Source organism: Lepisosteus platostomus, chromosome 6 (assembly GCF_059453375.1).
Source record: "Lepisosteus platostomus isolate fLepPlt1 chromosome 6, fLepPlt1.hap1, whole genome shotgun sequence".
In the NCBI taxonomy this organism is placed as follows: domain Eukaryota; kingdom Metazoa; phylum Chordata; class Actinopteri; order Semionotiformes; family Lepisosteidae; genus Lepisosteus; species Lepisosteus platostomus.
In genome coordinates, this window is record NC_142616.1 from 37,151,912 (window position 1) to 37,169,516 (window position 17,605).

Consider the following 17,605-nt stretch of genomic DNA (forward strand, 5'->3'; position numbering starts at 1 on the left):
AACACCCACGATACCAAACAGAGGTGTGACATTTTACAATCCTGTCCCTCTGTGAGAAATATGCAGCTGTTAAATTCTCACAAGGATCTGTGTTTATGATTTTTTGAATGTTATCTATTTCAAGATAATTCGTTACTTCTTTTCTTTTTTCAGCTGTACAAAACTGAATACACGCCACATACGTACTGTATCTGGAAATGCAAGATGAAATACTAATGAAAAACTACAGTAAATTTTAATTTTTCTAGCAACATCAAAGGGTTCTGTAGAAGTGATCACACAGGTAACTAAACTAAAAGTGATAAAAAATGCACTTTATCAATTTAATGATTCTTTACCTACACTGTAAGCAGATATTTTAAGTCAACATAAAGGAACAAAAGAATAAACAAAAATAATATTATTTGTCATGGTGTAAAGACTAATATGAATTTATGATTAAGTGTTTCTAAGCATAAATATTTGCCACATTTCTAGTATGCTTGGCAATTAAATGTCTGAACTCTACAGAAAAACATATATGAACTAACACTTAGTAACAAAAAGGTTTAATTTTATATATTTCTAAAAAGAAATTAGATTGTGGTTTGTCATTTCTGTCTAAAATATAGATGTGGTTTGTCTTGCAACACTGATTATGTTTTTAAATATGGTCACTTATAGTATAAATCTTTGTCCTTTTGCAGATTGCTTTGTAAACAATCCTAATTAAATGAAATGAAATACTTAGTCTTGTGAAAACCAACTCCAGCATTAATAGCTGGTTCTTTTTGTTTCAGATGGGTAAAACAGTTTTGGTTGAACATGAGGGAATCCTTCCAGAAATATTTACCTGTGTGAAAAAGGAATATTAGAAAGCATGGAGACTGAGAGACAAAGAGAGAGCTTTAATTAAGAAAAACAGGCTTTATTGATATCCTGCCCACCAATATTTATTATCCTAATGTTTGATGCATGCATTAAAAATGTTGGCATCTGTTAAAATCTGCTACTGTATATGTATAAAATTAAGTATATGCCAATATGGTCAATTCCCACCAAACTTTGTAATGAAAAATAATATTTAAAAAAATAAAAAATCACTACAATCTGATATTTAATGACTGTTTATCTCTACTACTTTTTGATAGTCTACCAATTTTTGATGTTGCTCCTATCCTGTTTGAGCATTGCTTTCACTTTTTTCACAAACATCAACTTTTCGTGCCTAATTGTAACCCCGTCACGACAAATTGCTACTGGACCATGCAGGAAAGTGATTAAAAGTTAATAAAATCAAAAAGTTAAAATGAGAAGAAGCCATTTTGTAATTGTTGCTAGTTTTGGTTGCTAGTTTCTTAATGATCCAGAGATCTTGTCCAGTTGTACCTCAAATGGTCCCAGGGAAATATTTTCAGAAATCTGGTCAGGTATATTCCCACAACCCTTGTGTACAATAGTACCACCAGGTTTCTTAAATCTTTTAATTATTTTCCTATTTCCCATAAGACCAAGCATATGTAAATACAGTACATACAAATGTCTGTATACTGTGTGTACACTGCACAAATATGTATTTGTTTTCTGCAGAGGAAAGCATTACCATAAAAATATATGATCTATTTGACTTGTGACCCATGTGGCTATCAGCAAGGTAGTGCAATAAAGATTACTTGTCTTAGGCCTTTTGGCAAACTTCAGAATGAAAATAAACATTAGGTTTTTCTTATTATAAACAAATAGTAGTTATTTTTACATACTGTATTACATGAAAATACGCCCTTCTCCTTCTATATAGTATAAAGAACAAATCATCATCCAGGTAATCCAGAATTTTAATATCCAATAAACTGTTTGCTTGTCTTGGCAGACACCAAACATTCCTTTCTGGCCCAAGAGATTGAAGTTCAAAGTGGAATATCATACCCCTTGGGTTTTCAATCCAATAATCCAACTTGAAAATCTTGAAATTTTACCCAGTTCAGATTTTACTCTGTGTTGAGTGAAGCTCTGCTCCCACAGGAATTTGAACTTGCCTGCTCTAGAGCATTTCCAGCTTGCTATAGAGCCACACAGTGATCAGTTATGTTCTACCCCACTAATTCCTCCATCTCCTCCGTACAGTAGCAGCTAATGGGTATCAGTGTCTGTGATCTAAGTCGTGGCAAAAATGTGATACTGTAAGTGTGCTCTGGCCCACTCATGGGCAACTCTGACTCCAGAGTCACACATAACCACTCCACAAAGAATAAGGCCAAAAGACCAGGCTTCTTCCCACAGGAGAATTTGATGTTATCCAATGCCAAGTGAGCCCTGTTACTGTACATGTGCATCTGGACGAGCAAATAATTAATATACTGTACAAATGATATAAAACCATAATGCTTGGAATCAGTTCGAGCTCAGAATTCTAACTTTTGACATTCTAAACTCACAACCAAGGAATTTTGGAAAGAGTGATATGTGATTATATATGTACAGTATTCATAATAATATACATTTTTTTCATGTTTCAGTATCTAAGCTTATTAGCACTACGTTTAAACTGAATCAATTTGCTTTAATAAGCTTTCTTAGTTTCACTGATCGTTTGAGGAAATAAATCTTTGTGAAAAAATATACAGACATACCACTGAGAGTTTGTTTAAATCTACAGGTACAGTGGATAAGGTTTACAACAGAAATTATAGCATAAATACAAGCACAAAAACATTCATATGTTTGATGGGACGTTTTATATACAATTCTTCCTACTGTATGTCTTTAATTAAAGGGATAATAACTGGCAACTGGAATGTGGGTATTATTCTTATGGCCATTTCATTTATTGTGGTACTCATACTGTACCGTAAGTGTTTTATGTTTTACTGTAATGTACTCATTTTCCTTTAAAACTGTCACTGTGTTTGGGGAGTATTTCAGAAATACTATCTGGACGAAATCTGTTTAACACTTGCCATCTATTGTAGACCTGTATCCCAAACTGTAGGTTATAAACTACTGCAAATTTAGTTTTGATGAAACACTGTAAATTGTTAAAGTATGTGTGGGTGTCAAAGCAAAATGTAAAAATAGAACTAAAACAGTCAGATAATTTAAATAACCTATTGCACTTCATGCTGTGTCATCTCATTTAAGAGAGATGGGAGTCTGGCTGTGACTAATGTTCACTCAAAATTCCTTAGGCCAATCAAAGAAGCTAGTAGGCTAAGCTATTGTATGACAGAAGATACTTATAGGATGAGTTAAAAGGCAATTCATTTAGCAATTTATTTAACTATATAACAGCTCTAGACAACGTATATTACAATATTAAAACAGCCTGGACTACTACCACAAGTCTGCAGGTGAAACCTGAATATAAATTAAACAAAATGAGAAATGTTTTGGTCCCATACTGCAAAGAATGAATAAAATGACATAAATGGTTCTGTCAGTGGGGTGGCTTTGTGGAGCAGTGGTTCGCATTGCTGCCTTGGAGCGCTGAGGCCCTGGGTACAATTCCCAGGGTGCTATCTGTGTGGAGTTTATACATTCTCCCCCATGTTCACATGGGTTTCCTCCCACCTTCCAAAGACATACTGGTAAGTTAATTGGCCCCAGTCTGTGTGTCTGTTTGTGTCTGCTCTGTGATGGACTGGCGCCCTGTCCAGGTCCTATCTTGTCTATTGCCTGCTGCTTGCTGGGATAGGCCCCCTATTGCCATATATTGGATAAAACAGTTAGAAAATGGACAGATGATGGATAGGTTTGCCATTATTTAAAGTCACATCTAATAAGTTGCAAGACAGTGAATCAGGACTGTACAGTATGCCCCGAAATCAGTATAGTATGACCACATCATTCCACAAAAAAAGGATCAAAACAAACGCATAGACATCTTAATATTAAGAGCCATCAAAATGTTCGATATCTTAATTAATTTTGAAAATCAGAGTTATTTTTTATGGCTCTTGTGATGGTAATCATTTTAAAATATCAATGACCTGGTGTGTAAAATTTATCCTTATTACCTTGGGTTCGGCTACCCACAACACCCTTCTTTACTAAAAAAACAGAAAGAAGTTTTTTTTCATAGAAAAGAGAAGAATCTAGAAACAATGCAAATGGCAGAATTTGTTTTTAATGTCTGACTTCGGAGTGTCCGCCCTGCCATTATTTCTGCCATTATGATTATTTTGCAAGTCTCGACACACGGGCAGACGAATTCGTCTGTGGTTAAGGCGCCCTCTTGTGGAATTTACAAAAAAAAAAGCAAACACAAAGAACAGTCATTTCATTAAAGTATTTTCGATAGGGCACCTTTGTTATACTGTATATTGCAAATGAAACATATCGACTTAGTTTTATGTCTTACTTAAATATAATCAAAACATATCTACTATATAATCATCCATAATAATGTAGTTCTACGGTATATAACCATATCACGTATGATACTGTATGTTGCAAATTATCGAAAAAAATGTGAGTGATCTGGTCACAAGCATGTTTTTTTTAAATTGAAAATACCTCCTCAATAACACCTACCGCCCTATCTCTTCGTTTCAAAAAGACGTGATATTAGATGATGGCAAAATAAATTGTACTGCAGCAGCAATTTATTTTGCCGATCAAATTCAGCTGATTTCGGAACATATGATGCTGTATGTTATGCAAAGTATACGTTTTGATAACTTAGCCATAAAATAGAAATAGAAAATATATAGCTGTTCGATGCTTGTTGCCTTATTTTTATCATAATCTTTATTTAAAAGTGCGTTGAAGGAGAAACTTCCAAGCAGTTCCCACCCCAGAGCTCCCCCTTCTGGACATATATGATATATTACGTAAGTGACAGTATTGGACCACAGTTCATTCTAACGAGAGGTTTGGAAATGTAATTTGTCTAAAAAAGACGTTTTAGACAAATGGAGAAAAGCATTCAGCATATTTAACATGTCTGGGTGGTATTACAGTAGCTAATTGATCAGAGAATCTCTATCAGCCATTTCTTGAAAGAAACCAGGGTTAACTTATAACTGGACTGGGAAGCTCGTTCTAGAAATCAACAATATGCTGTATAAAGAGGTGCCTTCCATTCTTTGTTTTAAACAAAATTTCCCCTTTTTAAAAAATTCTGTGGTCTGTGTTTCACTGTTGATTCTGAAGAATAAAGACATTCCTTTAAATCAAGGATTGAATCTGGTCACTCTTCTCTGCGCTGCATCCAGAAGAATTCCCTCTGCTCTGAATGACTATTAAATACCCTGGTCAAGTACACGCAGCAGGTAATGCGCATCGATGAGTTGATGGTTTATAATGAGCTTAGTTTTAGTAAGACTGTTTTACACTTTCACTATTCTCATGTTTTTTTTCCATTTAATTTGCAAGATGTAAAAATAAAATGGCCATGGAGTTTACCACTATTGCCTCACACCACCTGGGACATGAGTTTGTAATTGTACACATTCTGTGGGGAGTCTACATGTTCTCCCATGTTTGTGTGGGTTTTCCCCAGGCACTGTGATGGATCCTTCCATCACCCAAACCCATGCTTGGCTATGTTCATTGGTGATGCTAAATTATCCCTGTGTATGTACAGTATGTGTGCCCTGTGTTAGGATAGTCCCGCTTTGTGCCCTGTGCTATCAGCCTGAGCTCCAGGTTGCTGTAGCACATTCCAGGAATAAGCGGCTTTCTGATAATGAATGAGTGGGCGAACTGGTTCAATCATTGTGGCAGTAAATAGTGATAAAAATCAGTTGGTAAAATGCTTACATTATCCATCCACCCATTCTTCCATTTTAGGGTTGCAGGGGAGCTGGCAAGGAATGGGCACAAGGCAGGGCAATATGGAAATAAGAACATTTTTGCTTTCTTAATGTTACTTTTGGTTATGTCAAATCATCTCATGCCTTACCTCAAAGTTTACTTCATATACCCTTTTTAAAACAGAAAAGAAGATTAGTGTAAAGGGACTAAATTCACTTTGATACAAGTCAACGTCTTCTTCTTACATCCCTCTCCCTCCTCCACAATTGTGGACTAATTCTAAGATTGCAATTGAAAAGTATACCGAGGGTATTTGGACTTTGTTTTGTGATCTACACGTTGAGAATGTTAAGCAAGATGACACAGATGTGATAAAAGGCATCAGTCATCAGTGAAATTACTGAAAGAAGGCAATAGTAGGAAATATCAATGAAACACATAGGGCAATTGGAACACTTGAGGAATTGATTAATAAAAGAATTAATACATTTTTAGTTAAAGATCCACAAACTCTGCATCATTTGATTTTGAAAGAGAAGCTTGGTGAGATTTCCAATGTGAAAGTGGATCCTTAAATATTTTTTTTTGCATTAAAAAATTGAAAACTAAATTAGGCTCATTGCCAAAAGAATGAGACCAGCCATTTAATTTAACACTGGTATACTGTAATTTCCCATGCACACTTGTTCACTCTTATCGCCAAATGTACTGAAAAACACCTTGTGTAGACCGAACATTGTGAAAGGCCTCAGTGACCACAGCCTTAGGGACATTAAAATGGGGCTCTGTGAATTGTACATTAGACAAGAAATTTCCTGTTCAACTGAACACACCACACCAACAGTGGATTTTTTGTTAACATCAGAAGCAGTTAACACATCTCTCAAATGTGTTTCTTTGAACCATTTTCACTTGAGAGTATTATCTGCTTGCAGTGCCTAGATACATAGCTTAATAAATGGTTAATTAATCTTTTGGTTTGTTTGGAAACACCTTTGGACTCATAAAGGCAGTTCTGAAGCTGCCAAACAAATTTTAAAAGAAAATAATAAAAACAATAAATAATTTACTGCTCCATGAGGAGTGCTACTTGGGTTCAGGCATACTGTTGTTTATTTTATTACTGAAGGAGAAAATATGCATATGTATTTTGAAGGATTAGTTCTAGTTGACTCTCAGGAGTCCATATATTGTACAAAAATTTAAATATTTTGCCAAAATTTTAATTTACAGTAATGCCTGAATGGACAGATTTATTAATTCTGTGAAGTTGATTAAATACTCCACTTGTTAAAATTACATGTGTAAACAACATTTCCATAACCTTTTCCATTGATGTGCACTTGCAAAACAATAATTTTGTTTAATTCTTATTACCTTGTTACTCTTGGGAAGTCTTATTAAACTGACATTTCAGTTCCATAAAGACCTTGTATTTATCCAATAAGGCTGAGGAGCTGATACAGTACATCATACCGTACAAATTATAGCAGTGATTTAGTATTATGTCCAATGACATATCTTTATTTAAATCCTTCCAGTGTATGAATTGTGATAATTATTGCATTTACAAAACAAATCAGTAAACAATACAAGTAATACAGTACATTTTTATTGAATACCATTGTTTGCTTATTTTATAATTGATAAGACGTATTGGCTAATGTGGATATTCTTTGTCCCTGTTGACCTTAAAGCAGATTTTTCAGTCCTTGAAAAACCAGGACTTTTTTATCCAGTCAGCACCTTTATCTTTATTATTAACATTTTACCCAACTTTGTATTACTTTTAAAACACTGACATGATCAGGAATTGGAAAGTGAAAGTGTGAATTGTTCACTATGAGCTACAGTATGAGAAAGTAAAATTATTTAATAGAGTTATTTAATAAAAACAAATTGAAGAATGCAAAAACCTGGGGTGGTTACTACAGTACAGTAGGTCTACTCTGGGACAAAGCGTTACAAGTTAAAAGAAGGACCGGCAGTCATGTCTTTGCAGGACTTGCATCAGGCCTCAGTTTTAATCTCTTAATTGACCCTGATAGATTTTCTTGTCTCTGGAGCTCAAGATCAACTGGATATTTGAGGATTAGTGGAAAGAAAGACTTGCAAGGGAAAGGAATGAGATAAGCCAAGGTTGTCACCTCCAGCTTGAGAAATCGCTAAACAGCTCCTAATGAAAGGATATCACATAAATTCTTGGATGCTGTCAGTGCAAACACCCACTGCTTTAAGCCACTTTTACAGATAAGTATTGCTTCTCTCTAAATGCTATTGAACTTACTGTGCCAGGGTTGCAAAGTTATGACAATAAAGTTTCTCCTAAAAGTATCCACTGTGTAGTCTTAAGTACTGACTGGAGTGTCCACATATTTCTTCACACCCCATACATAATGTTAACCCTAATTCAAACTGCATACAGGCTGCAGGGACCAGAGCTAATGGGGTGCTACTGGAACATTTATAGCTGCATAGATGTCAGCTTGTCATGAACTCTGCTCCTGCATTGATTTAGTTTTTCATAAAGTGCTTTACACGATTTTGTTCAAAAGGGTCAAGTTAATTCCTGATGGAAGGGGTGGATAATTCCTCTGACTGGTTGTGCTGTACTGAAAAAGTAAGAACAAAATGGATGGACCAGCCCATATAACATAATATATTTGTGAAAAATACAGTATTTTTATTTTTGAATTAAAGTTAGGGAGGAAATCTGCAGAGTGTATATAGTTTCATTCTCTCTCCATTTTTCTCTTTTTGTAATATTGCATTGAAACAGTGTATTATGTATTCTCCCTTAGACACCCCGAGACAAGGAGACGCCTCTGCATTATCTTCATGTGACAGTGCAAACTCTTGAAGTCAATAGGAGGTAGTAGCTAGCAGGCCTTTCTGTGAACCGAATGTCTTAACTGTCTAAAAATAGGTCGCTTTGTGAAGTAGTGAAGGGATCACATCTAGCCAGGCCCTTCAAGTGCATTTTATCCACAGGCTCAGATAGAGGTCAACTGGAAGAAGAAACACTCTGAAAAGGCATCCTGAAAGTAAAGCAGACCTTGCAGGTAATACATTTTAGTCTGTGTATTTCCAACAGGATTCTAAAAAATGTAGTGCACATTTTATGAAATAGTATTCCCTATTCTCTGATAGTGTGTGCTGTTTATATTTTGTGGGTGATTATTTAGAGTTGATTAGATGCCGTGACTCTATAACTAATTTTTCCATAAAAGACATATTTTTATCCTACTGTACAGTATATCACCTTTTCAATCTGAATATTAAGTTTTGTTCATGAAACAACTGTATGACATGTACAGGTCTTGTTACATGACTTGCTGAGCAATGTCATGTATCTTCACCACATATTCACTGTTCTACTGCAATACCTTATATGTCAATAATGTAGGAATGTGACAATCTAAGCAGATTCAATTCTTACTCGTAACTGATATGCAATAATCAATATTATAATAATGGGGGAAAGGAAATGGAAATGAGAAAATTGATAACAAAAGCCTGTTGTCTGTCTCCAATGTCTAACATGATTGTACATGTCCACAGTTCCCAATCTTTCAATATCCATAAAATCGTGTTTTTTTTAGTTTTTAGTTAGTTGTTTGAGAAAAATCCAACTCTGTTACTACAGTACAATAACTAGAGAGTACACAACATGTTTCAAGACTGATATCCATCAACTGTTGTCATCAATGTTATCTTAAATCAAGTGATCATGGTCCTTGTTGAAAGGATTTTAGTCAGAAACAATTTGATTTTTGGGGAGGAGGAATTTGTTATTTCTTTGTTTTAGTGTTTCACAAATTATGAGAAACATTGAAAATGACTGCAAGGAGGGATCAACCTTTAATGTCAGAATAATCTTTGCAAGAAGTACACAATTTTATCACAGTAAGAAGCATTATTCTATCAGAAGTAGGCTTTTGATAGATATACATTCTCATTTGCAAAAAATAAAGCAGCACACCATGTTCCACAGAGGGTATGTGAGCTCACAGAACGTGTGTTGTTGCTGGGTTTGATGCTGACTTCTTGGAGTTTTTATGTTTCTCTCAGGTTTGCGCTGGCTTTTGTCAGGCACCCTGGTAGTCTCCCAGCTCTGAAAGACGCTCAGGGTACAGTATGTCAGACTGGCTATTCTGAATTGTCTCTCTTTCTGTGGACCTGACTGGTTACAATATGGGGAGAGCAGTTGTGTATTCTCATCCTGCCTCGTGTCCTGTGCTTCCAGGATAGGCTCTGGCTTTCCACAACCTTTACCAGAAATGAAAAATAAATCCTGACTCGTTTGTTGAATTGCAATATATTCTGTGTGGTGATGCTGCACACCTAGTTTTTTTATTTCTTGTTAGTTAAATCATTCTGTCTCCCTGATATTCTAAAAATGCATTGCATTCACTGTTTCTTGTTTTACAAGTGGTGACACACAATTGACCACTGAGAGCAGCATCAGCATTAGTCGAATATGGGCTCTTGAAGATTCTGGAGATTCAATAACCACTGAATTTTTTCCTGGGCACCTGCAGGTTTGTGGGCGAGGAAAACAATATTCATCTTTAAGAGAAAAGTGAGGATTGTTTCAGTTAAAAGAAATATGGATGAGGTCAAAATCCTTCAATACTGGAAGGTTCTAAACACTCATGTTTCACTAAACAGTGAAATGAGTACATTCCCATAGTGAAAGTTTGGTAATCTGCAGTATTTTTATCTTTCCTGAAAGTGAAAGAAAGATAAAAAGTCTCAAGACCCACATAAAAAAAAACATAAAGAAATACAGGGATTTCATTGTAATGGCTTTTTTAATACCTAAGGGATTGAACTTCTTCAGTGTCTTGAATGTAGGACCTTCGGAATACAGCAATAAATAATTTATCATATGTCTTCTTCATTCACTAACACAACATGTAGTAGAGTATTATGCTTGTACATTAATATCAATTAGGATATTCCTTCTTGTCTAATGTTTATAGATGCTCTTTGTAGGACATTTCAAGCCTGCAATGTCTAGTTCCCCTTTCACATGGCAGTGCTGTAGATATATTGCAAACCTTTTACATTCCTTGACAACTCTAAACCTTCCCAGGCACCCTGTGCACATAACGCCTTTCAAATAATCAACAATTTGTCCCATTAATGAGTTTTACAATCAACTTATTATCCCCTTTATGAACTTGTAATTTTAGGTGATGTTGCTCAAGTTAAAGACAATGCGTTCATTAAGTTCGCACAATTCAAGATTAACACCAAAGTGACTTTGAGAGAGTTTCTGGATGGTCTCATTTCCCTTTCTTCTCAAAGATCTAAAATAAATAAAAATAAAACTCAAAACGGCAAGCTATCGGAGAAGTGTCATCAGTGCAGAAAGTAAATTTAGCATCACATCACATAATTTGTTGGCAGTTCGTGTGAATAACTCTTGCTGATTAAATTGTCTTAAAGTCATACAAGTGATAAAGTAATGAAATAAAAAAACACATTCCTGGTGGCCATTCATGTGTTTTGCTTTACTTTGATTCTTTAGGTTTCATGACGTCGTTAAGCAGTATGTCGCAACAGTCATTTTTTTCTCGTGTCAAGTGAGTTGCTGAATTGGTGGACTTTCCTTCTGTAAGGAAATATAAAATATTTTCTCCTGCATGTGATGATATGCACCACTATTCAAACATGTTGGCTTTAATTGAATTCTTAGAGAAAAGGAATGGATCATAAAATGACTACTGTCTTATGTTTACAAAAAAAGGAATCCATTGCATGACCTCTTTTTCCATAAAGTACTTCAACTGAAAGGATCTGGTATCGCTGTTATTGTACTGTATACAGTATGTGCATTAATTTTTAAATTTGTTTAAATGGTTTCAAAGCTTACTCCACATACAGTACATGGAGAACTTGCCTTGATATGATTACACAATCAAGCAATTTCACTAATTTTGAAACACATTTTATTTTTACTATTAATGTGACATCAATTCTGAAATTTCATTTCAAGGTAGCTTGAAGTTTGATGCTGTCTTGCAACAATTTTGGATATAGTATTAAAACATTTAGGTGTTATAGAAATATTAGTTTTTTTAGGTTTGTTAGTTAATTGTCTAAATCTGTTATTTAAACCTTTTACATTCATGCCTTATTTTATTGTAGTAAATGACTATATATTCAAGAGTAGTTTGATGTAAAAAAGTCACCTCATTTGCTAATAGTTAATGTATCTCTTATGAACATTTTAATTATATTTTGAAATAGAACAAAACTACAATGCAACAAAGTACACAAAAAGGGATCTCACAAAAAGTATCCTACTTAATTTTAAATTATTAAATTATCCTACTTAATTATTAAATTATTTTTTGCTGTACCACTCTGTGTAATTTTCAAAGTAAGTACGAATGGAAAAGTAACTCAAAAGTTATAATTTGGTTTTACTGAATGGGAGGCTTGAGTGATGTCATCACGTAAAAAGAAGGTGCGGCGTGGTTGCTAGGAGACGAGAAGGACGCGCCAGGTTTCCAAAGAATCCACAACAACACAACGTGGACATTTAAGACGCTATGGACGCGAAAGTAATGTTTTTATGCAAAATACTCTTGTCTTTAAAAAATACATTCTTTGATGTTTAAAATCTTTCTGTAGTTCCCGAATTACAAACTTTAGTTTCTGGATAAACTGTTAAACAGGACAAGTGAAAAAAATGACGGAGGTAAGTTTAAACTAAACATTTCAAACAGATGTATTATAGAGACATTTTGGATTGTAATAATTCAAGACAAATTGTTGTATTTATGTCGATGTTAGTAGTTTCATATGAGAAAATTAATATTTGGAAAAATCTCAGAGATTAAATGTTTTTCGGAGTAGTGATTAGTAACAGCAATTATTTATTATTAAATGAATAATGTTATCATTGGTTTAACATCGTTTATCTATTAGGAACCCAGAAAATAGCGATATAACCATTTATTATATGTTATCCAAAATATACAACTTATACTTTGAATTGAGAATGGCCTTTCTTCTTGAGTTCTCAATCTACGTTTTTACTGACTAGTCTCCTGGAAAAGGTTACACCAAGAATTGATTTAGTTTTTGATTAATTAATTTATAATTTGATTTTCAGAATTTGATTTCCCTGTAGGGATTATCTGATTCCATATCTAAAGTTATACCTTAACGAATCTGTTACATGTATAAATCATGGAATTATTCAGTAGGCGGCTGTGTGCATTCTCTATCTTTTACTATTGTGGAGGTGTCGATTTAAGACTTCCATCATGAATATTATAGTCAAGAGAAATTCAAATGTAGAACTGAGCACGGAAAAATAGTTGCACTACTACTGTAACCTTGACAGTGTGCCTTCATGTAGATTTGCTTTCATCTCATCTTCATATTTTCCAAGTGAATTTTTATTCAAAAGTTGTGGGTAGCAACCACAGTCATTCAAAGACTGCATTTGCAATCCATCCTAATAAATTAGGAATATGTTCATTAATTTGTTCACTGCAGCAGTATTTTATTGAACCGTGTGTTTTCCTGTCTATAGCTCTGGAAAGAAACAGGATTGCTGATTTAACAAATGAATCATGAGCTGTATAAAATATGACAGGTGTTCACTGCCAAACTTCTGCATCACCTGTATTATCCTCCACTGGCAATAAGACAACATTGTTTCAATCCCTGCCTTTTTATTTCTAGGAAAAGGCTCAGAAGCTAGAAACTGAAGAAAATGTCTTTGAGACACTGGAAAAGGACTTTCAGGAAGTGCTTAACGAGCTCATGGGAGATAAGAGCCTTGAAAAATTCCGGGCAGAATATGAGAAACTCCATAAAGCCCTGAAGAAATCCCATGAGAGTGAGAAAAGGCTTATGGCAAAATGCAGGGAGTTAAACGCGGAAATAGTATCCAACTCTGTCAAAGTTGCAACAGCATTGAAGTTGTCTCAAGAAGATCAAACGACTATTACGTCTCTGAAAAAGGTAATGTTTTATTTTCCATTTGTTCCACGGCGTTCATACTAAAACCAGCAATTCATTTTGAACACAGAATTAGTCTGTTGAGAATGTGCAGTGCTTAGTTTCCTCCATGTATCCATTTTTTAATTGAAACACTAGTATCCTAAAAGAGAGAGAGAAATATTTCAATTTTAGTTTGAGGCTAAAAATGAGGTTTGATTTTGGTTTGAATAGTTGGTTTAGAAAAGTTGACCCTTTTATATAATAGTTCTGTGATCTTCTCACTTAAATTTGTGGTGCTCTTTTAGGAGATAGAAAAAGCCTGGAAAATGGTTGATTCAGCCCACGAGAAAGAACAAAGGGCAAAAGAGACAATCCATTCACTGAAACAGGAGATTTCTAACCTAACAAAGCTTGTTGAACAAGGCGCTGGCTTGTCAATAGGCCAGGAACACGGGTGAGTGTTATTTCTTCATTCGCCTTTAATCTACGAATTGAGATACCCTGAAGAAGCTAGAGATATTAATATAAACCTTTATGACTCATATACAATGCAGAATGCATTGTTGTAAACTTTGTATCTAGGATGAAAGATCCATGCTCTGTATCCCTATTTTTAAATCTTGAAAGAGAAATGTCTGGCCAAATGGAATGTAAGTCTCTCGCTTTTATTTAGAAAAAAAGTTTATTCTTTAGTTTGATTGTACTAAAAACAGTCACAAAATATGAATTTAACATAGAAAATGGGGCAGTATAGTATCCAAATGGTTAGCATTGCTGTATCGCAATGCTGGGGCCTTCGGTTCAATTCCAAACCTGAGTTGCCGCTACATGTAAAGTGTCTGCATGGAGTTTGTCTGTTCTCCCCTTGTTGATGTGGGTTTCTGATGTGGTTCTCCAGTTTCCTCCTACAGTCCAAAGACATACTGATAGGTTAATTGGCTTTTTAGAAAATTGGCTCTGGTATGATGAGTGTGTGCTTGTGTTTGTCTGTGTGTGTGCCCTGCAATGGTCTGGCATCCCATCCAGCTTGTATCCTGCCTTGTGCCTGTTGCTTGCCGGGATAGGGTCTGGCTCCCCCGCGGCCCTGAATTTGATAAACCAGTTAGAAAATGGATGGATGGATATACAAAATGAATTTTAACAAATGAATTGTGAGAATGTTAAATTTAAAAATGAAAAAAAAACAACGAATTACTGTATCTTCTTCAATGTGTATTATCCTGGATTATCTGTATGAAAAAAGTGTGACTTTTTTAGTGTGAATGATTTATTGAAAATCAAAGAAGACCTCACAAAGGAAAGAGATGAACTCCTGACTGAAGTAGTGAATTTGCGAGAAAGCCTTACGAAGGCCACTGCCAAGCAACAAGAGATCGAGGCCTTGAAAGAAAAGTCCTTTGAGACTATCTCACAGGTAATGAAATATATATGCAAGTGTGTTGCAAAACCTTCTTTTATATTGTATTATTAAAAAAAATCCTTAAACTGCCTTTATCCTCACAGTTTCCATTTAGGAAATTAATTATCTTAAACACTTAAAATTATTTCTTGATCTCTCATAACAGCAACATTTTACAGTGTTTGGGGTTATAGCAATAGTAAGTTCAAAAACATCCTTTATCCTGAGGGTACGAATTCAGTCTATAATTGAAACTTTTCATGTCAGCATCTGACTCATTATCAAATATCCACTAATTCTGAGTTAACCTTATGAGTATTCAGTAATTTACAGTATGTCTTTAACTTAATAGCTCAATACCTGATATGAAAAATCAAAAGTCTGAAACATTGCTATTTGCTCTCCTATTGTAAAAATAGGCAGATTTAGTTGACATATTTATATGCAATCCTTACATCATTCTCTAATTATCTTAGTTAAATCAAATAGAAAAAAACTGTAGGCAGGTTTTGAACCCATTTCTTGCTTTTAATGTAAAGCTGAGCCCCGGTTTATTGTTTGCATGTAAAGCTCCAACAGGACATTCAGGTTCGCCAGAATGAATGTTCTCGTGAGACTCGGAGGAAGGAGAAGCTGGAGAAGGAAGTGAAGCAGCTGCAGGCTGATCTGGACACCAAACAGTCGGAAATCAAATCGCTCAATCTGCAGAGCCAGTGGAGCAAAGAGGAGCAGCAGAAGCTGGAGCAACAGCTGCGGGAGCAGAAGGTAGGCCTACTGGGGAGAACTCCTAAGACCTGCTCTGTTGAAACGGCCTTCTTGCAGCTTGGAGTTATCAGGTTTTCCAACCATGGCTATTGGCAGCATCAGCAGTACCAAGCATCCACAGACTGAAAATGCATGATGCTTTAGCGGGCACATACTGTAATTCTTTGTATTATACGGCCCTGTTTTCCCCCTTTTGAATAATTCTTTCTTAAATTCAATCTTCTAGTCAATATTTTGTCATGAAGCCTTAAAACAAGTTCTATTTTTGCACCATGGCAAGTTTGACATGTTTAGTTGATACAGTAAATGGCTGAGAAAAGACAAAGGGTTCAGAGTCATGGGGGAGCCGTTGCAAGGCAGGGTGTCACCCTGGGCAGGAAGCTAGCCCATCTCAGAGTAGGCACACAGACACACTCACACCTAGGGCCAGTCTTCCCAGGAGTCAACCTGTCAGTATGTTTTTGGACTGTGGGAGGAAACCAGAGCATCCAAGAACATACAAACTCCACGCAGATAGCACCCCAGGTCCTGAATTGATCCCAGGTCTCAGCGCTGCGAGGCAGCAATGCTAACCACTGTGCAACCATGCCTCCCATAAAACAACATATTTTCTTTCTTTCCTTACATTCACATTTGTCTCAGTTGCTTGAAGCCTTGAGTAATGGTGTGTAACAGTTTTTAATTCAATGCTGAGATACAAAGATACAGTGTATGTATTTACTGTATGTATCACATCATGCAAGATGTTGTATATAAATGATTCTTCCTAATATCACAGATTCTCAATGAGCGAGCAACAAAAGAGCTGGAGCAGATGCACGTTAGGAATACAAAACTCCAACAGGAGAATGAGCAGAACTCTCTGAGTATGGAGCAGCTAGCCCAAGAGAATCAGCAAAGAGCTACAGATCTTAAGGTAGGAGCACCCAAAGTAATCTGAGAAAAGGCAATAGTGCCCGATATAAATCCATATTTTGTTTAACATAAATCCCGTTTGCCATGGAGGGCTTTATGAAAACTCCTGTTGTAGAAGGCCTTGTATAACAAGGCTCATGGGAGAAAAAAGTTTAGATTTGGAGGCCCCTAAGCTCTTAAAGCTTGTCATATTAATGATGCATGCTGAACATTTTGCAGCAAGACGGTCATTGAATTCAGATCTTTTGAGATGCTGTGTGGAACATGCATTCATGTTGTGGGTAGTTCCATGGCTTTGAAGTGTCAATGCCTGATTCTGTATGATATTCTTTAGCATAGTGAAACTGGGTTAAAAAAAAACAAAACAAAAGTTACACCAAAAAAAAAAGAAGAAAAACCTCAAGACAATTGGCCTGACCAAGCCAGTTTGTGTCTTCTTTTGAACTTTCCTGTCCATCTTAAATTATGCACAGAAATGATCCCCTGGAGAGGAGGAAGGACTTCTGAACTAAAGCTATTAATCTTTGAATATCTTTCCAAGGACCTTTCAAATTTAGATACCATTTATAGAACACCGGAGGAAAAAAGTGACACAACTTATCTTCCAGTAGAACATATTGTTCTGAAAGTTTAGGGTTTCAAATGCTGAGCATATGCAGTATGCAATTCCTGCTGTAAATTTATTAGGCAAAACTCAAATCCCTCAATGAAATATATTGCAATTTAACTAGAAAAGCACTAGGGGGCACTATATAGACACAGGATTGTTGGGCCTGTCGAGTGTTGTTGCTTTATTTTCATGCTAACGGTCTGAAGGAGACCATT

At 35.5% G+C, this 17,605-nt stretch overlaps 1 protein-coding gene across 1 annotated transcript in view; it reads left to right on the forward strand.

Moving 5' to 3' along the window:
* The first annotated feature begins 12,237 nt into the window (after positions 1-12,237).
* The window catches only part of cfap58 (cilia and flagella associated protein 58), a 66,281-nt gene continuing 60,913 nt past the window's right edge, over positions 12,238-17,605 (forward strand). The window contains exons 1-6 of the mRNA XM_088635724.1: positions 12,238-12,445; positions 13,441-13,722; positions 14,007-14,155; positions 14,959-15,115; positions 15,671-15,865; positions 16,644-16,781. Coding sequence (XP_088491850.1) covers positions 12,437-12,445; positions 13,441-13,722; positions 14,007-14,155; positions 14,959-15,115; positions 15,671-15,865; positions 16,644-16,781 — 930 coding nt within the window. The 5' untranslated portion in view covers positions 12,238-12,436. The remainder of the gene's footprint in view (positions 12,446-13,440; positions 13,723-14,006; positions 14,156-14,958; positions 15,116-15,670; positions 15,866-16,643; positions 16,782-17,605) is intronic.